This window comes from Palaemon carinicauda, chromosome 41 (assembly GCF_036898095.1).
Source record: "Palaemon carinicauda isolate YSFRI2023 chromosome 41, ASM3689809v2, whole genome shotgun sequence".
NCBI classification, from domain to species: Eukaryota; Metazoa; Arthropoda; class Malacostraca; order Decapoda; family Palaemonidae; genus Palaemon; species Palaemon carinicauda.
In genome coordinates this window covers 23,213,108-23,240,233 of record NC_090765.1, presented here as the reverse complement: position 1 = coordinate 23,240,233, position 27,126 = coordinate 23,213,108, and the positions used below count along the sequence as shown (strand labels likewise).

The 27,126-nt window shown below is 35.5% G+C and overlaps 2 protein-coding genes across 4 annotated transcripts in view; one reads left to right on the top strand and one right to left on the bottom strand.

The window, feature by feature from the left end:
- LOC137632332 (WD repeat domain phosphoinositide-interacting protein 4-like) overlaps positions 1-27,126 on the top strand; it is a 336,255-nt gene that overhangs the window by 196,716 nt on the left and 112,413 nt on the right. The gene's annotated exons all lie outside the window — the stretch shown is intronic.
- Positions 1-27,126, bottom strand: part of LOC137632330 (trichohyalin-like) — a 69,302-nt gene that overhangs the window by 6,623 nt on the left and 35,553 nt on the right. The window contains exons 5-14 of one of the 3 annotated variants that reach the window (XM_068364260.1): positions 26,287-26,354; positions 23,879-23,939; positions 21,460-21,595; positions 19,981-20,067; positions 12,556-12,649; positions 11,156-11,277; positions 10,031-10,729; positions 7,649-8,095; positions 7,296-7,352; positions 217-6,948 (exon numbers count right to left, since the gene is read on the bottom strand). In XM_068364260.1, the coding sequence (XP_068220361.1) occupies positions 217-6,948; positions 7,296-7,352; positions 7,649-8,095; positions 10,031-10,729; positions 11,156-11,277; positions 12,556-12,649; positions 19,981-20,067; positions 21,460-21,595; positions 23,879-23,939; positions 26,287-26,354 (8,503 nt within the window). Of the gene's footprint in view, positions 1-216; positions 6,949-7,295; positions 7,353-7,648; positions 8,096-10,030; positions 10,730-11,155; positions 11,278-12,555; positions 12,650-19,980; positions 20,068-21,459; positions 21,596-23,878; positions 23,940-26,286; positions 26,355-27,126 lie in introns of those variants that run through there. The other 2 variants (XM_068364261.1, XM_068364262.1) reach the window with 2 other exon arrangements.

Below are 27,126 nucleotides of genomic sequence, written 5' to 3'. Positions count from 1 at the left end.
AGTATGGATCCCTAGAGATTGTCCTGCAGGGTACTAGCTAGGGCTGATGATGATAGGTATATGTGCATGTTTATATATATGGAGACAGCTCTTTGATTTGTGACTTTTCTTTAAAGTGTGTGTGTGTGAATTCATACATGACTGGTAAAAATATGAAATGAGCCCTTGACTCTGTCATTAAACTAACGTGATAAGAGAGATTCTTTTGACACTCACCCTCTTCCGTGGAATATCCATGTTTATTGCTGCTTTGTCGTCTTTCTCTTGCCGTTCTATATTTTCTATATTCATACTTTTCTCTTTTCCTTTCACTGTTTTTGTTAGTGTTTTTACTATAGTCAGTTTCACGATTTTCTCTCTCCATTTCATGGTCTTCACTGTCTTCTGCTTCATTATCATCATCCTCACTGTCATCAACAAAATTATGTTTTTTCATATTGCTTTCTTCTCCTGTATCCATTTCCCTTGCAGTACAAACTTCATTGCCAGTTTCCTTTTCACCAATTCTCTCTCTGATCACATCTTCTGTTTCTTCTTCACTAGTGTTTCCACTCTCCCCATCGCTTGTTTCTTCTTCAGTACTGCTTCCACTCTGTACTTCGCTCGCTTCTTCTTCAGTACCGCTTCCAGTCTGTCCTTCGCTTGTTTCTTCTTCAGTACTGCTTCCACTCTGTACTTCGCTCGCTTCTTCTTCAGTACTGCTTCCACTTTCTCCATCGCTTGTTTCTTCTTCAGTACTGCTTCCACTCTGTACTTCGCTCGCTTCTTCTTCAGTACCGCTTCCAGTCTGTCCTTCGCTTGTTTCTTCTTCAGTACTGCTTCCACTCTGTACTTCGCTCGCTTCTTCTTCAGTACTGCTTCCACTTTCTCCATCGCTTGTTTCTTCTTCAGTACTGCTTCCACTCTGTACTTCGCTCGCTTCTTCTTCAGTACCGCTTCCAGTCTGTCCTTCGCTTGTTTCTTCTTCAGTACTGCTTCCACTCTCTCCATTGCTTGTTTCTTCGTCATTGCTGCTTCCAGTCTGTTCTTCGCTTGTTTCTTCTCCAGTACTGCTTTTATTCTTCCTATAGCTTGTTTCTTTTTCAGTACTGCTTCCAGTCTGTTCTTCGCTTGTTTCTTCTTCAGTACTGCTTCTACTCTTCCCATCGCTTGTTATTTTATCATCGGCACTTTCACAATCAACTGCATCAGTCACGTTTCTTACTTTATGCCTGAACTTCTTATCTCTCCAATTAGCCCGTTTTGTTAAATGGATATTTTTATTTCTGTGTTTTTCCTGTAACTCCACATTACTGCGATAAGCATTCCTTTCTTTACGCTTTAAAGATGTATTGCATTTGGAGCACAACCTACATTTTATCATTGGAGAATTAAAATTCGATATCATTTCATTGGCTGTTTCATATTCTGTATCGTTCTGTTCCATAGCACTGTATATTTCCTTTCGTTCCATGTCTTTGTAAATTGCTTCTTCCAGTTCGTCATTTAGAGAACTTATTTCGTCATTGGTTAGTTGGTCTGCCACACTTGTTTCTCTCTCCAAAACTACCTCACTCTTAATTGATTTCTTTTGACTGTAATTTTTCATTCTTTCTTGATTAGTGGTGCTAATCTTTTCGTTTATTGTATCTTGTTTCAGTCCAACAGTCACTTCTTGTCTCACACTTACCTCTTCATGATGTTTAGTTCCTAATTCTCCTTTCTGGCCATTAATTCTTTCTTCATCTTGTTCAGCAATTGATCCTACTTCATTTCCAAAAACCGCATTTTCTTTCTGCACAGTAGTTGAAGTTTCTTCTTCTTCAGTACTAATATTTTCTTTCCTTCCAGTAAGTGACTCTTCTCTCTTCCAAGCATTTGTAATTGTGTTTTCTTGTCCATAAATTGTTTGTTCTTCTCCATCATTTTTGTCTCCTTTCTTTCCAATAATTAACTCTTTCTGTATTGTGATTTTTTCTTCATATCCGACATTTGTATCTCTTTCCTCTCCTTCTATTGCTTTTACTTCATCTCTAGAATTTGTCTCTTTTTCAAATCGTTCAGTTGCTTCTTCGTCATCTCCAGCATTTGTCTCTGCTTCCTCTCCTTCTCTTGTTTCTTTTTCATCTCCAGGATTATTCTCTTCTTCGTTATCTCCAGCATTTGTCTCTTTTTCCTCTCCTTCAATTGTTTCTTCTTCATCTCCAGCATTTGTGTCTGTTTCCTCTCTTTCTCTTGCTTCTTCATCATCTTCAGGATTATTCTCTTCATCATGTCGTTCAATTACTCCTTTGTTATTTCCAGCATTTGTCTCTATTTCCTCTTCTCTTACTTTTTCTTCATCTCCAGAATTTGTCTCTTCTTTATGTCTTTCAGTTGTTTCTTCGTCGTCTCTAGTATTTGTCTCTTCTTTCTGTCCTATTGATTCTTCTTCATCTCCATTTTTGTTCTCTTCATGTCCTTCAGTTGCTTCTCTGTCATCTCCAGCATTTGTCTCTTTTTCTTCTCTTTCAATTTCTGCTTCCTTATCTGCAGGATTTGTCTCATCTTCATATTGTTCAGTTGCTTCTTCATCGTCTATAGCATTTGTCTCTTTTTCCTCTCCAAGTACTTCTTCATCTCCAGGATTTGTCTCTTCATGTCGTTTAGTTGCTTCGTAATCTCTAGCATTTTTCTCTTTCTTTCCTGCAATAGTTTCTTCTCTAGCAATCGATTTTTCTTCATCATTAACACTGGTCTCTTCTTCCTGTCCAATAATCACCTCTTCCTGTTCTATAGGTGGCCCTTCTTCAACACCGCTTGTGTGTTCTTGTCCAATAATTCCCCCTTCTTGCCCAACAATTGCCTGAACTTCATGTTCAACATATGTCTCTTCTTCTTGCACAGTAATCACCTCTTTTTGTTCTTCAGTTTCTTCTTCTTCCCCAGGAATTGTTTCTTGTTCATCTCCAGAACCTGTCTCTTCCTTTTGGTGAATAGTCTCATCTTTCTGCACTGCAACGGCATCTTTTTTTGCACCAATCACTTCTATTTTTTCCCATTCAGTAGTTTGTTCTTTGTGTCCACTGAATCCATGATTTCTCTGTTCAGCAATTGCTTCTATTTCTTGTCTGACAAAGATTTCGTATCCTTGTCCTTCAGATGCTTCGCTGATTTGTCTTACTGTTAATGTTTCATCTTGTTCAGGACTTGCTTTTTCTACCTTTTCAGTAAGTGGTTCTTCTTCCTGCTCAGTAACTGAGTCTACCATTCTGCCAGTAGCAGTTACTAACTCAACTTGTTTGGCACATTCTTCTTCCAGCTCTTTAGTTATTTCTTGTCGATGTCCTTCAATCGTTTCTTCTTGACCTGAAACTACTTCGTCTTGACTAGTATTTGCTTCTTCCGATCCATTACTTGACTTTACTTCGTGTTCAGTAATCGAATCTCCGTCCTTTTCAGCAATATTTTCTTCTTCAAGTCTATCATATGCTTGTGTTTTTTTCTTAGAAATTGTCTGTTTTTCCAGTCGAACAGGTACTCCCACAAGTCCACAAACTGACTCCTGTTCGATACTGGGATCATCTTGTTTTTCATCTGTAACTTTGAGCTTACCTACAACTGTTGCTTCCTCTATTGTAGGCGGTGCTTCTTCCCTTTCAGTTATCATCTTTCCTTCTTGTCCAGTAGTTATTTTTATTTTCTTTCCAGTTGTTTTTTTATCACATTCAATAGTTGCCTCTACTTTTTGTTCTACAGGTGTATTCTCTTCGTCTCCATCATCTGCTTCTTCTTTCAATCTGGTAATTACTTCACCCTTTCCAGCAGGTATATCTTTCTGTCCATCAATTACTTTTTCTTTCTGTCCACAAGTTGCTTCTTTTTCATGAACATTAATTGTATCTTCTTCCTTTTTGTCGACATCTTCCTGTTCACCAGTTGATATATATTCATATCTATCAATTGCCTCTTTGTCCAGTATAACAGGTGCTACTCTCTCCTTTCCTATAAAGTTTTCTCCTATAGGAATTGCTTTTTTCTGACCAGCAGTAGCTGCTTGTATAGCATTTGTCTCTATTGCCTGTCTGACAATTGCCTCTTTTTCATATTCAGTACTTAATGCATTTATATGTCCATCAAATTTCTCTTCTTCTTGTCCAGTGCTTGAAACTTTCGGATCAACAGTAGATACGTCTTCCTTTCCTGTTATTTTTTCATCCTGTCCATCAACGGAATCTTCCTGATTCATAAATGATACTTCTTGGTGACCAGTAGTTATGTCTTTATACTCAGCATTTATTTTCACCTTAACGTCACGAGGTGACTCTTGTTTTTTCTGTACGGCATTTCCTTCGTTGCTTTTGTCTAAACTCTCCTCGTCGCCCGTAGCATCTTTTCTAGTAATGTGTTCTTCTATAACTTCTATAATGTAAAAGATAGTTTCCCTATCCTTTTCATCTAAAATCTCGCTATTCAAGACATTTTCTTCTCTGATTGTGTCTTCATTTTGGTTATTTAGATCTCTGTGCCTAGTGTTTGTTTCATTCTTCTTAATTGTATTGGGCTCTCTATTACAAGTTTTACCCAGCCCTTGAGATTTACATTCTCTAACCGTGTCCTTTGCTTTCATGTCCGTGATTGCATTTTCCTTCTTCCAATCAGCGTTATCCAAATGCACGATGTTTATTGCCTTCTCTTTTTCCATGTAAGATTGTTTTTCTGTTTGTATTTTCCTCTCCTCTCTGTCTTCTAACTCTTCTTTGTCATAAGCTGAAGCCTGAATTGCCTCTTTTTTAACAGAAAACTGACCCTCTTTCATGATTTCATTTTCATTAAATATCTTTCCATCCACGTCCAGAATATATTCACGTGGGGGGATGTCTTTTGTTTCAGCATCCTTTTCCTTTTTAGTTATATTTACACATGTACCTGTGTTTCTGCCATTTTCTTTTTTCTTCGATCCATCTTCTTCGTTGAGTGTTTTTGATCCACCCCTTGGTTCTTCTATTACTTCTGTTTCTTCTACTCTATAGTTTATTTCATTTCTTGCTTTAGTGTCCACCTCCCCACCTCCAATACCAGCCTCTCCTTCCTTATTTTTATGGATGTTTACTGCACAATATAGTTTGTTGCCGTTTATTTCATCCTCCCGGAATTCCTCTTCTGTTGTGTTCCCATCTTGACTGATTACTGGGATTCTGATATCTGTTCCCTTATCCTTGTTAGCGAAGTCTTCTTCTTTAGTGTCGTTTGTAGTAGTATTCTTTGTGAAGCGTTTTTTTTGAGCGTTTGATCCTTGCATTTCCTTACTACCCAGGCTCTGGTGTGTGATGTGCTTCTCCAAGCCATGGTTTGCTTTTGCTTCTTCACTGTTTTGCATTTCTAACAACTGTTTCTCTTTTTCCTTTAGTTCTCTCTCCCTCTTCTTGAGCTGATTCTCCATTTCATATAATTCTTGCTGCTTCGCCATCAATTCTCTTTCTTTCCTCAGTAAACAGTGTTCTTTCATTGCCACGAGTTCCTTATCATCCAAGGATTCCTGTTTTGTGCTTCTTGGTGTTCTTTGCCGTCCTTTGTTCGTTCTTTTTTCATTTGGAATTTTCTTTGCTCCAGTTGCAGTTCCTTCGTTTGTTTTTTCGGTTTTGCTTATCACGTCATCATCCACCTCCCCTTCCTCCTCCTCATCCTCCCCTTCCTCCTGCTTCTCATCATCATCCTTTTCCTCCTCCTCCACTTCATCTTCTTTTTCTTCCTCTCCCTCTTTCTCCCCCTCGTCCTCATCCCCTTCCTCCTCCTCCCCGTCTTCCTTCTCCCCTTCTTCCTCATCCTCTTTCTCCTCCTCCTCTTTCTTCCTCTCCCCTTCCTCCTTCTCTCCTCCCTTTTCCTGGTTGTTCTGCTCTTTATCCTCTGCCTTTTCTCCTTCCTCGTTCTCCTCCCTATCCTCCTCCGATTCACCTTCCCTTTCCTCCATATCTCTGTCATCCTTTCCCTCTGCCGCCGCTTCCTCCTCTTCCATCTTTCTGTTTTCAGTAAATGTTCCCTTTACTTTTTCTAATGACCTTTGAGATGGTTGACCCTTGTGGATGCCCTTCTTTACACTTGGTGTAAAATCTTCATATTCATTGTTTAAAAGTGAGTATTCTATCGTTCTCTCACAGTCCATTGGCGATGTCATCTCGTTTGCACTGTCAGCAATAAAATCTTCCGGGTTGTCACCTTTATAGTCAACCTGGGTCGGCCTGTCCAACTTGTGTATAAGGTTTGGAAGATTATGTTCTGCATACCTTGTCGTATTTTGAGTGTCTAGTATCTCCTGTGCCTTTTTAGACCCCGGGAAACATTCATTATCGTTATTTGAGTCTTTGGAGATTTTATCATAATTGTCAATTGCATTGCCAAAATTCAATGAGTTTTGTTCTATGCTTTCTCCATTTTTAGAGGAGTTGTTTTTTATTGTGGAGCCGTCACTCAGTTTTGTATTTCCTTTGCTAGAAACACAATATCCTTCTTTACGTTCTACCTCTGGAGAAACATTCTCATAAAGCTCGGTAGTTTTCAGTGAGCTTGTGTTTGGAATTTCATTGTCAGTATCATGGTTGACAGGAAACTGTTCGAGATTTTCTTGCTTTCCACTATCCAGTGAGGATTCCCTTCTTAGTTCCGATTTTCCCCTTTTACTTGTATTATTCACGTCGCATTGTTTGGACTCTTGTACGACTCTGTTTCCAGTACTAAAGAGTGGTAATAGTTGTTGCTTTACCTCTGTACTTTCACTTTTCATCCCAACGTGGCGTATATACTGCAAGACTTCTTCCTGAAGCCCTTCTCTTCGAGTAGAGCATGTACAATGTTCGTTTTTTGTATTAATAGTGATATGTCCCATATTATTTATTAGATTAGTTAGTTCCAAATCTTCAGACGGACTTTGCGGTTCATCAACTTCAACTTTTGTTGCCTTATCTGCATCTGATGTTTTGTCATTCAGCGTTTCTGCAAAATAATAGGAACTTGATTTTCCACCTAAGTTTGTTATATTTTTATCGGTTAACTAAAATCCTTAATTACTGAACCTTGACCTTCCTAAACATTGAAAGGGTTATCCTGATTCGAAGATACAAAGACTGTCATGATTATCAAATTTATGAAAGTTTGAGATCTATTTTGTAAAAAGACAAATATCAGCAGGATTTTAATTTTCTAGAAAAGTTCACAGTTCATGATTTTACACACCGTTGATTTCAAGTGGTCTGTTCTTTATAATGAGAGTAAAACTGCTGAAGGAGTTTTACTCATGATTTCGTTAGCGTACAAACAACATAAATCAACCCAAATCTTACCTTCATCCGTTTGGTTATCCACTTCCTCATCTTTCACAACTGTAGATGGAGATGTTCCTGGAAACCAAAACAACGTTTAAGATGAAGTCTATAAGGTTGTTTATATATCTTTAGAAGTTTGATTAAGGTAATAGCTGTGAAATAGCAACCAAACTCATATAATTTATTGCAGTAAATATAATACCATATAGTACAGTTAATATGTTATAGTAAAATATAATGTATTACAATGTATTACTGACTGAGGCGTTTGTCGTGCAGTGAACTAGAAACGGATGTATTTGTTGTTATTGTTATTTACATATGATGAAAGAAAAAATTTATTATCATGCAAAATCACGGAAGTGTCTTACCGTTCGAATCCTGATGGTAAATCAGACGATAGTCTTTGGTGTGGCCTTTTGGGACTCGTGGTCCATGCCCTACTTTATCCAAAGCCCTTGCTTTATAGGCGTAATTTCCTTTACTCTGTATGACAATCTTGGATTTATTCTTACCTGGTACGTCGTATTCATCATTTTCCTTATCATCAGAGTCACATGCATAATCATCCTCACTATTCTCGTCCCATTCGGAAACTTTCTCACTGCGTGTGTCATGTTCGTATTTGGCCAAGGCAAGAGCAGGAGAGCAGCGGCCTGCAGTTCTACGAAGTGCTTGCTTGCCAATATTAGCATGTGTCACATACTGGGATTGAAACTCACCACCTGAGTTATCATTGTTCTTGTGTGAATCAAATTCGTATCCATGCAATCGCAACATTTCTAAGATGTCAGTGTATGACGAGCCTCCATCGTGTGCTGGAAAGGAAACGTCTTCATTTTAGTGAAGGATTTCATTAGAGGACAGTTTAAAAGCAGATCTTGTGGGAAATTTCCATCCTAGATTTAGTAGGGTACTAGGCTTTTTCAGAGAGTATTCCTCGAATTCTTTGGCAGATGGAGATATATTTAGCTCAGTGATGTCAACATTTTATATGACCTGATTTGTTAAAACTTGTGAAAATATCACTGACCTTGATAAATTCTTTGTAGTAAAAACTGGAGTCTTGTTTGGATCTTGATAATGACTGTTTTTTTTTATACCAATTGCATAATCATAATTATGGCATTATTATTGTGAATTGTTTATTCTCTCATACAGAACTTAATCGTTAATTGGTGGAATTATTTTTCTATATTGAAAATGAGTGTTTTATGGTTATAGTGAATTGATATGTTTTTGTTGATGTAATTGTCAAGTAGATTTTGAGTGTTTTATGGTTATAGTGAATTGATATGTTTTTGTTGATGTAATTGTCAAGTAGATTTTGAGTGTTTTATGGTTATAGTGAATTGATATGTTTTTGTTGATGTAATTGTCAAGTAGATTTTGAGTGTTTTATGGTTATAGTGAATTGATATGTTTTTGTTGATGTAATTGTCAAGTAGATTTTGAGTGTTTTATGGTTATAGTGAATTGATATGTTTTTGTTGATGTAATTGTCAAGTAGATTTTCATTCAGAACTTTATTTAAGAATTTCAGTATGAACTTTGAGACAGTATTTAGTAATATTGTTAAATGCTTTTTAAGAGACGATGTTTACCATCTTTATTATCGTCATAATTACCTTTACCCAGCCGATTGTGCTTTTGTTTTTGAATTCTGTCTATAATCAAGATTACATGATACTAGTAAAAGTCTTTTTCTATAAAGAAATATAATTTAAAATCTGTGTTCCATGCCACCGAAGGAATATCTATAATACTTTCCAATATTGCAACTTCAACTGATACAGAGTAAATAATGATGATGATTAGCAATAATGATGATGATGAGCGTGGAAGACACGTTTACATCGTAATAAGAATAGAATTTCTAATGAGCTTTTCTTTATATTTGATGCACATTGGGCTCGAGGTGCGACCATCTCGTTAAAACGTCGAAAACCTTGTTTTGAGATCATCCGAGGAGAAAGAATACTTTTATGAAGGAAAATAATTCCTCCTTATACACTTCCACCAACGAACTATCTGGAGGACGTGTCTTTGGTTCTGTTTGTTCGTTAGCAGGGATTTCCCGTTTTCAAAGTAAATTAGGGTAAATTACAATTACATTCGTTTAAGGGCTGCCAACGCAAGAGCCTGTGTCTTGCACAAGGCAAGGCAATCTTTACAGACAGACGGACAGTTAGCAGGGTAATGCAAAAGATTTTTTTGTGGACATTGGCTAACATGAAGCTCGGGACTGGCATTGAGTAGCCAGGTATTTAGAGAGATTCGCATTTGGATAAGATATCTGGGGTCGGAGGGAAAGGCGGGGTGGGGGTGGGGGTGGGGGTGTTGGGGTGGGTTTGCTGGATTGGCTACCTGTAGGTTTGCTGTCTCACAACGTTTTCTTGGTTCAAAGCTTAAACAATCACCTAATGGGCAGTGCACACAACATTGTGTTATGTGGAGAAAGGGCTCATGTTAATTAAAAAAAAAAAAAAAAAAAAAAAAAAAAAAAAAGATATAGACGTTTAGTAAAAGTTAAAGTGGTCTGTGTTGACAATTAGTGATGATTACGGCATGGTCTACTTTTATTCCGTGTGACAAAAGCTTATTCGTCTGGCCAGGTGGTATCAACTATCTTTGGTACAGTTGATTAGATATTGGTTTTATTAGATTAAAATAGATTTTTGGTTCAGATGAACGAGTATTATCGAGTGATTTGTTAAATGAAATATAAATTACAGTTGATTTGATAAACTTACTTAGCTGAGAGGTATCCATGTTGGTCACGTGATTATTGGCGATCGGTTCTTCAGTATATAGTGACGGTGGAGTGGAGAATGAAGCCGTGCCTTCTTCCGACTGTGCAGAGAAACTTGAATAATTTGATAGTGGCTGTGGAATCGTTTCGGGTGAGAGATGACAAAATTGCTGTTGGTTGGTGTCTGGCGAATGATGCAAATCTGCCGGGTTTTGCGGATATAAACCTTTCACGAAGGGATGCTGCATTGGTTGGTGCTGATTTGGTAGGGGAGGGCAGATTTGCTGTTGATTATAAACTTGCTGCTGTAGCTGTTGCTTATGCAGTAGTTGAGGGTGTTGTTGCTGTAATTGCCATTGTTGCAAGCCAGTATTTATGTTAGGTGTCTGCACATTGCATGTCATCGTTGGAATTGCAGAACTTTGTAACCATGGCACATTGCCACTTGAGCTTTGATTGTTTAATGGTAAAACATTGTTGCATACATTCGAAGGCACTGGTGCCTGCTGTGCCACCTGAGGAGAAGCGGTTCTTGCAGAATGGAAATTTTCTTGAATTGCTTGGAGAGACGCTGCCTCGCCTGCCACAACACTGCTCTGGTCCAAGTTGATCATTTCACTTTCAGTAAGTTTATTATTTAAGCCATTGTAGTTATCCCAGTTCAATAGTCTATCTGAACTTTCTCGTTTTCTTTTCGCAGCTGTGTGGTAAGAAAAACGATATTTACGAATTAAAACATACAATCTGGCCTTTAAAATGGTATTTAATATATTCAACTTCAAAGTCAGTTTTTTTTTTTTATTAACATCGTCAAACATTATTTCTCTGCTTCGTATACCCTTAACAAAGGCAAATACAATTATATAGAAGATAAATAAAAGCATAAAAACACAATAATAATAATAATAATAATAATAATAATAATAATAATAATAATAATAATAATAATAATAATAATAATAATAATAATAATAATAAATGGGGTCCGAGTTCGTCGTATATGAAGCACAAGATCTGAAGTCAGACTGAACAATTCGGCATAATCAAATGAATGGCATGTTTTACTAAGCACATAGAAGTACTAAAAGACTGAAGCTAGAAAATCCCAACCAAGTCCCCTACTTACGTGGGTAATCTTCTCTGAGGGTTACCTCGAAAGGAGAACTCGTCGTGTCATCAGATGGACGACGGAGAAACAATTTCATTTGTAGCGGCATTTTCCTGTCTCGGTTTCCAATCTCAGGTATGCTGGAAAAAAAAAAAAAAAAAACTTTAAATGGTGTTCTGGAAAACATTATCTAGAGTCTCTAGACTCTCGTGGATTATATTTTGTATGTGATTTGAAAATGCTTTTTTATTTTCTTTAATTTTTATATTTATGCCAGGTGGGAGTTCACACGAAACCGAAATTAAAAGAAGGATAAGCATGGGATGGGGAGCTTTTGGTAAATAAAATGAGGTTATGAAAAGTAAAATGCCACTTTCTCTAAAAAACAAAAGTATTTAATGAGATTGTCCTACCAGTATTAACTTATGCATCATAAACTTCGGAGCCTTACTAAAGCCTTAGAACACAAGTTAGTTACAACTTGAAGACCTATAGAAAGAATAACGACGGGAATAACTCTAGGAGAGAGAAAAAGAGTAACATAGATTCGAGAGATAACTAAAGTAGAAGAAATTCTAATAACATGTAAGAAAAAGAAATGGACATGGGCAGGACATATAATGGGAATGACAGATACTAGATAGACATTAAGAATAACAGAATGGTTCCCTATAGATTGCAAACGAAGCAGGAGAAGAAAGAGAAGACGATGGACTGACGAACTAGGAGAATTTGTGAGTATAGACTTGCACAGATAGAAAGACCATAAACAGACACGTGTGGAAGGACATGTCTGTGGCATTTGTTCTGCAGTGGACTAGCAACGGCTTATGATGGTGATGATTATATATATATATATATATATATATATATATATATATATATATATATATATATATATATATATATATATATATCATCTCCTACGCCTATTGATGCAAAGGGCTTCAGTTAGATTTCGCCATTCGTCTTTGTCTTGAGCTTTTAATTCAATATTTCTCCATTCATCATCTCCTACTTAATGTTTCATAGTCCTCAGACATGTAGGCCTGTGTCTTCCAACTCTTCTAGTGCCTTGTGGAGCCCTGTTAAACGTTTGGTGAACTAATCTCTATATATATGTAACTATAGGTTATCTTTCCCTAGAAGAAGCTAGTTCCAAACGATGTTAGTTGCTTGACTCCCAGCAGGCCATTCGAGATGAGATTACATAGCATCATGCCCTTCGATTTCCAGTGGACCTTTATATTACTACTACTGATGAGTCGACTACTGGGGTCAGGTTGATATAGAGCTATGGCTAGTACGAATACAAGGTGGGTGCCTTGCCTGTGTATGCGAGAGATAAAGAAGTAGAAAGGGGGGGGGGTGTTAGGTGTGGGGAATGTTAATAAGCAGTCAAAAAGATGAAGTCATACCTGCAGACTATTGTATACTGGTGATGGACAGCATCTATCTTACACGCGCTCACGGATTTGGTGGCTTCGCTCCTGAGCAGGACTTCGATGTCATCTCATTGTGGCAAAAGGACAAAGTATTATAAACTCATTGTCAAGATAGATTTATTGAACAAGTATGTCAATATAATAGGCTTACTTTGTCACAGGTAAAGTAATAGGAATAAGTTAATGTTATACGGGGGTCACAAGGCTGGTATATTAATAAGACCTTATTTTGGGCAATAAGATGCATAGCAAAAATTGTAACAAGACCAAATCTTTCATGAGTGCTGTTGTTATCGTTCCTTCCTGAATTGTGTCATTTTCTGTTTCGGACGTTTATTAGTTTGTATTTTGTTTTGTTTTCTTGGATATCAAGTCACTAAATTCGTCTCATTTTCTTTACCTTTGCTGTTGGAATTTCTGTTTTTTATTCTCCCTTCCTCCCATTTCAGCTTTTGTTAGCTCGTTTCTTATAGAAAGTATGAGATAGTAGTGAAATTTCATCTCATATACAGTATATATATATACCTGTATATATATATATATATATATATATATATATATATATATATATATATATATATATATATATATATACATATATATATATATATATATACATATATATATATATATATATATATATATATATATATATATATATATATGTGTGTGTGTGTGTGTATACAAATATATATATATATATATATATATATATATATATATATATATATATATATATATATATATGTCCAGAAATGTCGAAACTCACTGAAAAGCCCCTTTTATTTAATTACTTATCTGCTAATATATTTAGGACCTAGTTGTCTTGTGACGTGTCCTCTTCTTTAAAGAAAAAAATAAAACGCGCCTGTAAAATGAATCTTTCTTCCTTTTCGAATAGTTTTGCTCTTTCATTTTCGTTATATTTTTCGCATGGAGGATTATAGAATTTATTACAATTTTGACATTTTATTTTATAAAACATGAATTTTAAGCTGACGATCGCTTTTCTTCTTGTAGAATACATGCATTTTGATATTTGATATGAACTCTAAATCTGCCAGTAATTGGCTTAGTAGTAAGGGGTACTATTCGATAATTCAAAGTAATAGAAGTAATTCAACAGGTAAAAGGCCTTTAGAGATCCCCTAAAACTGCAGGTTGGTCTGCCCCATTCGTTCCTTCTTTATTGCTGAACATTAGCCATGTCTCCCTTTTTATATTGCAGAATTATGTTTCATTCCCACGAGGCTGAGCTAATAATTTCATTATAATTCTACAAGAGGTTATAAAGATTCCTATGAAATATAAGTAAATTTCAAGAGTCTCATGCAAAGATTGTAATGACTTATTGAAAATCAAGAATTAAATTATTAACACGACAATAAGTTATTTGATTTTTTCTCTAATGTATAATTATGAATTATGTTTTTATCCTAGATACACATATGTATATATATATATATATATATATATATATATATATATATATATATATATATATATATATATATATGGGTAAGAGTGACAAATGGAAGAGTGGTAGAAAGGGCGTTAATGGATTATGTGTTGATAATGAAAGGAATGTTTGGAAGATTGAAAGACGTGCACGTATTTAGGAGTAATGCTAACGGTATGTCTGATCATTTTTTGGTGGAAGCAAAATTAGTTGTAGCAAATGAGTGGGAGAATAGAGTAGGTGGATGTAAAAGGGAGCTAGTGAGGGTTGAAGAGCTAATAAAAACGGGGGTAAAAAGTAAATATCAAGAAAGGTTGAAAATGGCATATGACGAAGTGAAAGTAAGAGAAACTGGTAATTTAGAGGAGGAGTGGTAGTTAGTAAAAGAAAATTTGGTTGGGATTGCAAGTGATGTGTGTGGCAAGAAGTTTGTTGGAGGCAGCACGAGGAAGGGCAGTGAATGGTGGAATGAAGGAGTGAAGGTAAAAGTGGAAGAGAAAAAGAGGGCTTTTGAAGAATGGCTGCAGAGTAATAGTGTAGAGAAGTATGAAAGATATAGAGAGAAAAATGTGGAAGTAAAGTGCAAGGTAAGTGAGGTAACGAGGGCAGGTGGCCTGAGGTGGGGTCAGGGATTGGGTCATTCTTATGAAGAGAATAAGAAGAAGTTTTGGAAAGAAGTGAAGAGAGTAAGGAAAGCTGGTTCAAGAATTGAACAGACAGTGAAAGATGGAAATGGAAGGTTGTTAAAAGGAGAGGAGGCAAGGAAAAGGTGGGTGGAATATTTTGAAAGTTTACACTGAATTTTGAGAATAATAGGGAGGCAGATATAATTGCTGTTGCAGGTGTTGAGGTGCCGGTGATGGGAGATGAGAATGAGAGAGAGATTACAAGAGAGGAAGTGAGGAGAGCACTAGATGAAACGAGAGTAGGAAAAGCATATGGTATGGATGGTGTGAGAGCTGAGATGTTGAAGGATGGGGGTGTGACTGTACTTGAATGGTTGGTGAGATTGTTTAATATGTGTTTTGTGATGTCAATGGTACCAGTAGATTGGGTTTGTGCGTGTATTGTACCATTATATAAGGGTAAGGGAGATGTGCATGAACGTTGTAATTCCAGGGGTATTAGTTTGTTAAGTGTAGTTGGAAAAGTGTATGGTAGAGTACTGATAAATAAGATTAAGGATAAAACAGAGAATGCAATTTTAGAAGTACAAGGTGGTTTTAGATAAGGTAGGGGTTGTATGAATCGGATTTTAACAATTAGGCAGATATGCGAGAAATATTTAGCAAAAGGTTAGGAGGTGTGTGTTGCAATTATGGATCTGGAGAAAGCATATGATAGAGTTGATAGGGAAGCAATGTGGAATGTGATAAGGTTATATAGAGTTGGTGGAAGGTTATTGCAAGCAGTGAAAAGTTTCTACAAAGGTAGTAAAGCATGTGTTAGGATAGGAAATGAAGTGAGCGATTGGTTTCCGGTGAAAGTGGGGATGAGACAGGGATGTGTGATATCGCCATGGTTGTTTAACTTATATGTTGATGGAGTGGTGAGATAGGTGAATACTCGAGTGCTTGGACGAGGATTGAAACTGGTAGACGAAAATGACTATGAATGGGAGGTAAATCAGTAGTTGTTTGCGGATGATACTATACTGGTTGCAGACGAGGAAGAGAAGCTTGGCCCATTAGTGACAGAATTTGGAAGGGTGTGTAAGAGAAGGAAGTGGAGAGTTAATGGGGGTAAGAGTAAGGTTATGAGATATACGTGAAGGGAAGGTGATGGGAGGTTGAATGTCATGTTGAATGGAGAGTTACTTGAGGAGGTGGATCAGTTTAAGTACTTGGGATCTGTTGTTGCAGCAAATGGTGGACTGGAAGCAGATGTACGTCAGAGAGTGAATGAAGGAGCCAAAGTGTTGGGGGCAGTTAAGGGAGTAGTAAAAAATAGAGGGTTGGGCATGAATGTAAAGAGTTCTGTATGAGAAAGTGATTGTACCAACTTTGATGTATGGATCGGAGTTGTGGGGAATGGAAGTGATGGAGAGACAGAAATTGAATGTGTTTGAGATGGAGTGTCTAAGGAGTATGGCTAGTGTATCTTGAGTAGATAGGGTTAGGAACGAAGTAGTGAGGGTGAGAATGGGTGTAAGAAATGAGTTAGCAACTAGAGTGGGTATGAATGTGTTGAGGTGGTTTGGCCATGTTGAGAGAATGGAAAATGGCTGTCTGCTAAAGAAGGTGATGAATACAAGAGTTAATGGGAGAAGTACAAGAGGAAGGCCAAGGTTTGGGTGGCTGGATGGAGTGAAAAAAAACTCTGGGTGATAGGAGGATAGAGAGGCAAGAGAGCGTGCTAGAAATAGGAATAAATGGCGAGTGATTGTGACGCTGTTCCGGTAGGCCTTGCTGCTTCCTCCGGTGCCTTGGATGACCGTGGAGGTAGCAGCATTAGGGGATTCAGCATTATGAAGCTTCATCTGTGGTGGATAACGGGGGAGGGTGGCTATGGCACCCTAGTAATACCAGCCAAACTCGGTTGAATCCCTTGTCAGGCTGGGAGGAACGTAGAGAGGAGAGGTCCCTTTTTTGTTTCATTTGTTTGATGTCAGCTACCCCCCAAAATTGGGGACAGTGCCTTGGTATATATATATATATATATATATATATATATATATATATATATATATATATATATATATATATATATATATATATATATATATATATATATATACTGTACATACATGTATTCATACATACACACATATATAACTATACATACATATATTTATATATCAATATTTGTGTAGATGGGGGACATGAGAAATATACACCTTTATAGTATCTCAAAAATACTCTTGGCCAAGCAGTTGCTGATGCCCATTTACAGCTAAGTAGACTTGTGATAAGTTAACAGCGATCAAGACAGCCTGCAAACGTGACCAAATTCATCATATGTGTAAATGTACCTTTTTCATGAATTTTATTCCAATACCTGTTAGTTTACTGACTTCATATCAAAAGAAACTGAAATAACCACAAAAGAACCTCGGGGTTACGAGTGACTTTGAATACAAGAAAATTCGAATATGAACAAATTTTCAATGAAATTTGTATTGGGTTACGAGTGTTGCGTCGGCATGCAAGTATAAATTTGCTCAGTATGGCCAGTTTTGGTGGACAAGTGCAAACAAAACTATCATGCTATATGCAGTGGGAAGATTTACTCAGTGCCCATATGTCACGCACACAGAGTTCATGCTATGTTTAAATGAGATTTACTCCATTTTGTCTCCAATTGGTTTGCATCAGCATACTTGGTACACCACTCTGTGCAGCACTTATAGAAGCGGAATTTTGTATGAGTATCTTTAGAACTGTTCTTTGTTGAGTTGAGATCACTTTTGTTCAATTGCACAGACATTTTGAGCAGCGTTGTAAAGTCAACTGTACTGTATACTATTGTTAATGGCCCCCAATATGATTAAGAAAGACTGTAAGAAAGGGATAATTACAGTGGAACTTATAAAGGAAATTGTCCGGAAGTGTGAGCAAGATATGTGTGTGGTCAACCTTGCAAAACTGTACAATCTTATAACATCCGTGATTTGTACATTTCTGAAGAAAAAAGAAATCAAATGAATTGATGTTGCAAAATGGGTGCTTACATTCATGAAACAACAGCCACGTGTTCCCGATAATGTTGAAGAGTTGCTGCTTATCTGGGATAATGAAGAGCAGTTAGCAGGTGATACGATTACCGAAAATATTATTTGTAAAGAATCAAAGGCATTGTGTGCTGACCTGTCGAAAAAGCCAGGTACATCAGCAGAAAAAGAAAAGCAAACATTCAAGACGAATCGGAGGGTGTTTGAAAATTTCAAGAGAAGAGCTGGCATCCATGGTGTTGTGCAATCTCTAATGTCAAGGCTTGTGGATTACATACTGCAGCAAGTTTTTAATTGTGATGAGGTCAATCTGGTTTGGAAGATACCCAAGAAGATCTTCATTACAACAGAAGTAAAAGCAATTCATGGTCATAACCCTATTAAAGACGGTTTAAGCCTGTTGTTTTGTGTGAATGCCAGTAGGGATTATAAAATCAAACTGCTCGTGGTGTATCACTTGGAGGATCCACAACCCTTTACGAAGTGGTTGGTAAAAAAGAAACAACTGAATGTCATTTGGAAGTCACTGGGTGACTCACTTTGTATGCTTATGGGGTCATTGAGGATTTTGGTCCTGAGATAAATAATACCTTTTGGAGAAGGACCTCCCACTCCAAATCATGTTAGCTATGGAAAATTCTCCTACGCATCCTCCAGACCTTGAAAACGACGTATTACAATAGTTTAAACTCGTTAAGATCAAGTTTCTGCCGCCTAAAGCCCCTATTACACTTATCCGGTTTCCTACGGCGCCATCAGTCGCGATGCTTGCATATTGTCAAACCGGAGCGTGTGATTGCAAATCGGTTGTATGAAAGCTCACCCATGACCGACATGGGTGAGCTTTCATACAACCGATTTGCAATCACACGCTCCGGTTTGACAATATGCAAGCATCGCGACTGATGGCGCCGTAGGAAACCGGATAAGTGTAATAGGGGCTTTAACACCACTCCAATTATCCATCCCGTGGATCAGCAGGTACTATCAAATTTCAAGAACCTTTACCTAGTAGCAATGTTCAAGCAATGCTTTGGGGTCACTGAAGGGACCAACCTCCTTCTCCCAGTTTTTTAGAAAGACCATTTCCATATTGTCAAGTGCTTCAGGATCATTGATAAAATCTGGGAAGTGGTTGCCATCAGAACCCCAAATTCTGCTTGGAAGAATCTGTGAGCTGAATGTGTTCCTGAATGCATTTTTTTTTAGGGATTTGAACTCATGTAGGCTGTAAGTGAATAAATTGTGTATATGGGAAAGACTGTGGTGTTGGAGGTGGACAAGGACAAAATCAGCGATCTTCTTGAGGGACATAGCAAGCAACTGACTACCGAGAAGCTGTTTGAATTGTATATGGGGTAACAACAACGAAGTTTAGGAGGAGATTTAATCTGAGAAAGAGGGACACACTGACAAACCTTTCACTTCAAGGGAAATTAGGGCGATGTTAAGAATGTGGAAACCCTACAAAATATTTTAGCAACAAATCATCTAGATAAGGATTCGGCAGGGTGAACAGAGAATCTCTTTACTGACAATGCATTACCTCATTTCCATAAAATTTCAAAGAAAAGGCGAAACCAGTCATCTCTTGATGTGTCTCGTGTCAAATTTTAACATACGAGTGTAAAAAAAGAAAGGCATCCGGCCATGAAAAATTAGCCAAAACCAATATGGCCAGTGGAAATTGTGAGATTGGAATTAATGCTAGGGCATACAGTATATATGATGAAATGTGGAAGAGAGGTAGATGGAGAACGCTGGCCAGAAACATCGACCCCGCATAAAGTGGGAAAAGATGCAGACAAAGAAGAAGAAGAAGTGTAAGAAAAGACGACCAAGTGTTCTGAAAGCATAAATTAAGTGATTCAGTTTGTGACTGTGAACATTGTTGACGAAAGAGAACTACCGATATTTTACTGGAAGCTCTCATGGAAAAAAATTCTCCTCCAAGCTGTAGCCCCCTCCTCCTTCTCTTTCATTTCCCTCACGCCAGCCACAACCTCTTAGGTAAAGTATGAGTTATCTTTTATTAGGGGTTATAAATAATTATCATTATCATTACAAAACATTTAGAAATTAGAGTATATGTGTATTTATGGATGTGTGGAATGTATTGGATTAATTTTGTTAATTTCTTAATGGAAAAATTATTTCAAGTTACGAGCATTTTAGGGTACAAGCTTGTTCCAAGAGTGAATTAAACTCGTAACCTGAGGTGCTACTATAAAGGCAACCTCAAGGCAAAGTAATTGACGTTTCCACTCACTTTTCTTGACCTGGTCTGTCAGCAGCCACAATTCACCTCCGGTCCGCAGCAATGTGGTTGAAAGGCGATGAATTCTTAGATTTGATGCTGAAAAAAGAAAAAGTCTTCAATTTCTGGAACACAAAATCAGTGCCATTTGCATAGCATACCTAATTGATCTCATAGGGTGGACTTACCAACCACTTCAGTTAAAATCTCAGGCAAGTGTTTCAGCTTGGTCTCTTTAAAAGAGACTTTTAGTCAAAGTACCCTATACTCTTTGTAAATTCATACTTAATACTCAATATACAGTAAACCAGAACTTATTAGTAATGACCAAACTTCAAATGGGAACAGTTCATTTTTAAATTTCAAGCAAAGTAGCCACTGTCTCAGAGAACATCATCGATGTGAGTGGGATACAATACACATTATAATATAGCCATTGCTAGTGATCGGCATATGCAGGAGTAATTCAAATATTTTTTTGACTTTAGAACCTTTTAAATACAAATTCATTTGCATTTTATTTTAAAGAGTAATTTTTTAGAGATATTGCTTGGAAATTCGTATGTATGAAAATTCTTTTATCGGCGTTTATGAAAATATATAAAATTAATTTTAACTGGGAACTTTCAAAACAAGTAAAACTTATTTCAAGTTAGACATGATATAGTTATAACGCTTTTGATAAGTAGCGTGACTTCGTTACGTTATTGGACACTTTTAAAAGGAACGAAAAACTATGTTAAACACCCATAAAGAATTTCAAGTGTTTTTGACACGCACAATTGACTAGATGTAATTAATTCGTCAGATGATTTCACAAGAAAAAGGAAGTTTAATGAGTTACTATTAATTTTGTTACCAACCCAAAAGGAACGAAAAACTATGTTAAACACCCATAAAGAATTTCAAGTGTTTTTGACACGCACAATTGACTAGATGTAATTAATTCGTCAGATGATTTCACAAGAAAAATGAAATTTAATGAGTTACTATTAATTTTGTTACCAACCCTTGGAAATTATATATTTGTGTTTGCATCCTTAAGCAAAATAATATATATATATATATATATATATATATATATATATATATATATATATATATATATATATATGTGTGTGTGTGTGTGTGTGTATATATATATATATATATATATATATATATATATATATATATATATATATATATATATATATATATATATATATATGTGTGTGTGTGTGTATATATATATATATATATATATATATATATATATATATATATATATATATATATATATATATATATATATATATATATATATATATATATATATATGTATATGATAAACATCATGAGTAAAAAAAGCAGGATTCATTTCACAAATGGAAGGGAAATTTATTTGATTTGACACAATAAACAATAACCCGATTACACTTAAGTAGACCCGGTGAAAGAAAAAAATATTTCTTTTGTTTATATTAATGAAAGGAATGACTGTAGTCTTACTTGATTCACGAAAGCCTCTGATTTTATTGGAGTAAATGGGTTCTGCGATGTTGATGTTTTGGTGAGTTGCCTCAATTCTAAGACATCCAGGTAGATAATGAAACCGATTCCATGTGTCCTCGGCTTCCTCGCATGTCTGCAAAAGGAGAACTGTGATGAATAGGCTGTTGGTTAATAGTTAAAAAAGCAATACTCATTAAGGGTGGAGTTTTGTCGTGCAAAATTTTATTCAGTTTTGTCGTCCAGGCAAAATTTTATTCACAGTTTTGTCGTCCAACCAAAATTTTATTCACACTTTTGTCGTACAAAGTTTTATTTAGTTGTGACGTGCAAAATTTTAATCAGTTTTGACTTGCCAAATTTTATTCACAGCTTTGTGTCCAAAATTTTTTTCATTATTTTGTTGTCCAGGGTATTTTTCAGTCTTGAAAGGTGTTAATCTTTTTGCATCCATAACCGAAATTTGATAGTAAAAGTGACTTTTTATCGGGTTGATAAATTGATTGATTTGAGGTTTTCTGACTTTTTATAAGAGGGAACCATGAAATATGTCAACTTGGGTGCATGATTTTGAAAGTCCGAATGTGGTACAGTACGAATACAGCAAACCCTTTTGTAGCTACGACAATTTTCAAAGTTCAACTAGTCAAGACACGTTGATACACAATTGTTCAAATTAGAAAAAAAAAGAATCATTTACTGATCGAAAAGGAGTATTGGTGTGTATTGTATTTTGTTAGTGGTTCAAACTTTTATTATTAATTCTATGGTTTTTAGGTACTATCGTCGGTTAATTTCTTTCTGTTTAACAACCTGTATTTCATATTAGGCTACATTAGACCGAATTTACATTATAAATTTATTTTTTGATATTGGTTAAGTTAAGAGTATTGTGAAAACATACTTTATAAATTGAATACTACTGAAGAGTAGAGCATGAAGACTTAATTACAATGCATGAACTTCAGTCCTGGGATGAAATTAGTGTAAAGCTTACCAAATGTTAAGATCTCCTTGTTAGAATTTCACCAGATAATTCCCCGGTTGCTGATGGGCTGATATCAAAGCAGGCACAATGTCCATTTTGTACGGACCCTACGTGCATAGGTCTATTTCATTCTCATTTGAATGTTGGTTTCGATATAATGCTTGCTTTCTAATTCGGTCAGCACCGCCATGTGGTCTGAATGTTTTTTCCCCAATAGGAATTCAGTTGGGCTAAATTGATAGGCATAAAACCTTAAAGTTATATATCTTTCAAATATGCAACGCTTTCAGATAAAGTGTCTCATTGGTTTAAACAGATATACGCTTTGTTCCCCGAAATTATTTATATCCCGATTCATTTTGGCTGCGTTACACATTGTGTAAATAGGGAAGTATTATTATTGTAATTAAAAAAGAATAGTAACAGATTTTATTTATATTAACAGCTTTGATGTACAGTATAGCATCATTTCTTCTTTGATACATAGCATCATCTCATATCTCTTTCATTACTAAAGAAAATTGATGTCATGAAGCTGTCTGTGACCTTGTACCCTATTCCTCGAGTTCGTTTAGTTCGACATTTGGCTTCTGACATATTGAATTTCCCCAAAATACTTCGATTCTCCTGGTACCACAGTGAAATATACGATGACCATAGTTAAAGAAATATCAAATATAGGACGTTTTCGAATTGCTGGTTTAATGAATAAATTGATTAACCGAGGGAAATGTAAATCTTAAGCGAATCACCTTAGTTTTCTGAATGCGGTTACTAGTTTGAGATAGATGCCCTGAAGGACAGCCTGAACAAGAGAAGACTCGGACATAGTTCAATGATTGCAGTGGGAGCAGTAGGTAACCAGGACAGGTTAGGTTGGGTAAATAAAGCCTCTTAATATTTTCTTCGCGTTGCGCCCTCTGGGGTTTTCCACTGATGCAAGTTGGCACTGAAGGGCTTCCCAGGCCCCAGTGCCGGGCTTTTTCTTCTAAATTCAATAACGTCAAAATCAGAAAAATATGTGTGCACCACGCTTGCGAAAAGAAGCAAGTGATTTGAAATGTAAATAACACTTCAAACATATAAGCATTGGAAAGTATAACTAAATTAAGTATTAGCCAAAATCAATAGAAAAAGCTTACAGGAAATCATTTGCAAATGCGTCGTTTTAATCTTTATTTTATTTTATTTTTTTTTTTTTATTTTTTTTTTTTTTTTAATACATAAGTTTAACTTTCAGGGAACACTTTTTTTTCTTGGAAACAAATACTTGTCGTTCAGAAATGGTCCCTTTTAGAATACTACAATAGAAATAGAAAATGTCTGTGACATGGTCCATTAATTCGATACAAATATGAAGGAAAGAGAAATGAAGGGAATTTAGTTCTATAACATAAAAAGTAAGAAAAAAATACGTTATGTCTACCTTACCATTTTCAGCCTCATTTGAAGATCAGACTTGGTTAGCTTCATTATGCGCAGTCCCTTTAATCTGAAAACAAATTGATAATAAAGTCTGAATGCATCAACCAAATAGTTGAAAATATTCTAGGCAAAGAGATCCCAATCTTTCATGAATAACAAAAAGAACGACTGAATTGCTTTAAAAGTTTTAAAACATTTAAAGGTAATTATGTCAAAGAAAAATTCAGATTATGTAAAATAAGGACATTTAAAATACCGTAAAAGAATAGTAGTTTGATGGTTTAAGTTATCAATTCATATTGTAACCTCTAGGCCTCTTGTCTACGCAAAAGGATTAGCATCTCTTTTTATAAGATTCAATTTTTTTTTTTTTTAAATAAGTTTGGTTGCAAGATTCAACTGTTTTTTTTTTTTAAATAAGTTTGGTTGCAAGATTCAACTTTTTTTTTTAAATAAGTTTGGTTGCAAGATTCAACTTTTTTTTTTTTTTTAAATAAGTTTGGTTGCAAGATTCAACTTTTTTTTTTTTTTTTAAATAAGTTTGGTTGCAAGATTCAACTTTTTTTTTTTTAAATAAGTTTGGTTGCAAGATTCAACTTTTTTTTTTTAAATAAGTTTGGTTGCAAGATTCAACTTTTTTTTTTTTAAATAAGTTTGGTTGCAAGATTCAACTTTTTTTTCTTAAATAAGTTTGGTTATAAGATTCAACTTTTTTTTTTAAATAAGTTTGGTTGCAAGATTCAACTTTTTTTTTTTTTAAATAAGTTTGGTTATAAGATTCAACTTTTTTTTTTTTAAATAAATTTAGTTGCAAGATTCAACTTTTTTTTTTTTTTTTAAATAAGTTTGGTTGCAAGATTCAACTTTTTTTTTTCTTTTTAATAAGTTTCGCTACTAGAAACTTGACGTTTTAGCCTGTGTTCTTGGTAGGTGATTATTGTGATTAATATCAGACTGCCTTTGCTGATATATTTCTACAGTCTTTGTGTATGGGAGCACAATACTTGTTAAATTGTGTGTGTGTGTGTGTGTGTGTGCGTGTGTGTGTGTGTGTGTGTGTGTGTGTGTGTTTGAGCTGAAACAAAACTTACTATAATCTCCAGAATCATATTTGCCTCTGCGCTTAAGCAGAAGTTTGAACAATTTCTCTATTTGGTTAAGTAGAATGTAATTTTTTTTTTCATATATACATAAAGTGACTCCTCGCTACGTTGCAGTTCAACCGTGATACGATTTCGCGGACTTTTTATTATATTATACATACATACATACATACATATATATATAAATATATATATATATATATATATATATATATATATATATATATATATATATATATATATATATATATATATATGTATATATATATATATATATATATATATATATATATATATATATATATATATATATATATATATATATATATGTGTGTGTGTGTGTGTGTGTATATATATATATATATATATATATATATATATATATATATATATATATATATATATATATATAGTGGATTTTCTGGAAAATGCTAGAAAAATCATGAAATATGAACACCCAAAACTTCTCATTAAATCCATTAAAATATTGATAATAAATAATATTTCCTAGTCTAGGGACAAAAAAAAAAAAAATAGGTGAACTTGAAAAACTCACATGACCAAAAAAAAAAATCATCAGGGATGCAATGTCCATAGAGTATCGAATGAACTGCTGTTGGAAAAACACAAAGCGTACCGTCTCGATAACAACATGTGATGTAAGACGGGCTGTGATTGGTACATGGGAGGGAGACGACGAATCCCAGCTTCCCATTTTGTAATCGGGCCTGTGATTGGTGCTTTGACCGATGCTCGTATAATACAGCACAGTAACGTGATATTGTATTTTGTATTATTACTGTATGTATACTGTATTTTTTAGAATTTAACGCTTGCGGATAACATCGTATATAGCTACGTATTCTTCGCCATACAGTACAGTAACCTCTCTACTGTATGGTAAACTTAGCAATAGCTTACTACTGTTATTTAGCCCTTGTTTTATGGTATGGTAAACTTACCTACCAATTTCATATTGCTTAAAATTTTTCCCTGTTATTGATAAAGGGTCGGTTGTTAACAGTACAGGGAGGGTTTGAAACTAAGTCCAAATACATGTTAAATAATTAGATAAATATGGTGTCCGTACTTCACGGAATTTCAACTATCACGGCCAGTCTTGGAACCTGTTTACCGCAATAAACGAGGGGTCACTGTATATATAAAGATAAAATAATTGTTGAGTGTGGTTATGAAACTTTTTTATGATCAAAAGTTTATTTGCTTTGGCAAATAATGTAGGCTATATACTGTGTATTTTTTATGTGTTTGTAAATATAAACAGACAATAAAATATTATGTATAACTCACTCAGCGTACAAACTGCCATCTCTTTTGACACATGGATAAGTGATGGAGGTTTTGAGGACATCCCCTTCCTGTGGGAAAAAAAGTATTGCATTATCAAGAGGCGTTCCAAGCTTCCGGTATATTTATAAAAAGTTTTTTACTGGTTTAGTGAGTAATTTTATCCTGAGAACTCATAATGAGAACAAAGCATATATACCTACTGTAAGTGAATTGTAGGTTTTGATGTGCAACAGAGCGACTTGCTTTTCGGCTCTAGCAATGGTAGTAAACTGCCAAGAAACTATATCACGTACCATAAATCCCTGATAATATTTTGCTGGATAGCGATAAAAAAAAACGTTAAATCCATTCATCCTTAGAAAATTCATGGTTTATTGTTAAACATGATGACATTCTTTGAGCAAAAGAGTTAGTAGTGCAAAATAGTACTGTGTGGCGTCAATGACCTTCGTTATCAGGATGCCAGAAAACTCAAAGCAATTAACACTGCTTCTCAATTATAGTCCAGTTATGACTATGGATGCCATGAGACTCATTAAGGGGTGTGACAGCCATAAAAAGTTTTATCTGTGTTCAGTCTACAGTTCAAACTTAGATGATGCTATGTTTCACTATCTTGCCATCATGGGAAAAACCCAGCACGGTGACAGAAATGCCTCTTCTGTTTTGTTGTTGATTTCAATGCTTACCATAGGGTCTGTTTGAAATCTGTTTCTCCTATTGCTTGCCATGGCTCAAGAGCTTTTGACTTTGTTTCTGAATCAGGCTGTGAGAAAATCATAAATGAGACAACAGGTTGTCCCTGGTGTGTCGTACTGTTATAAGACATATGTAGAATTT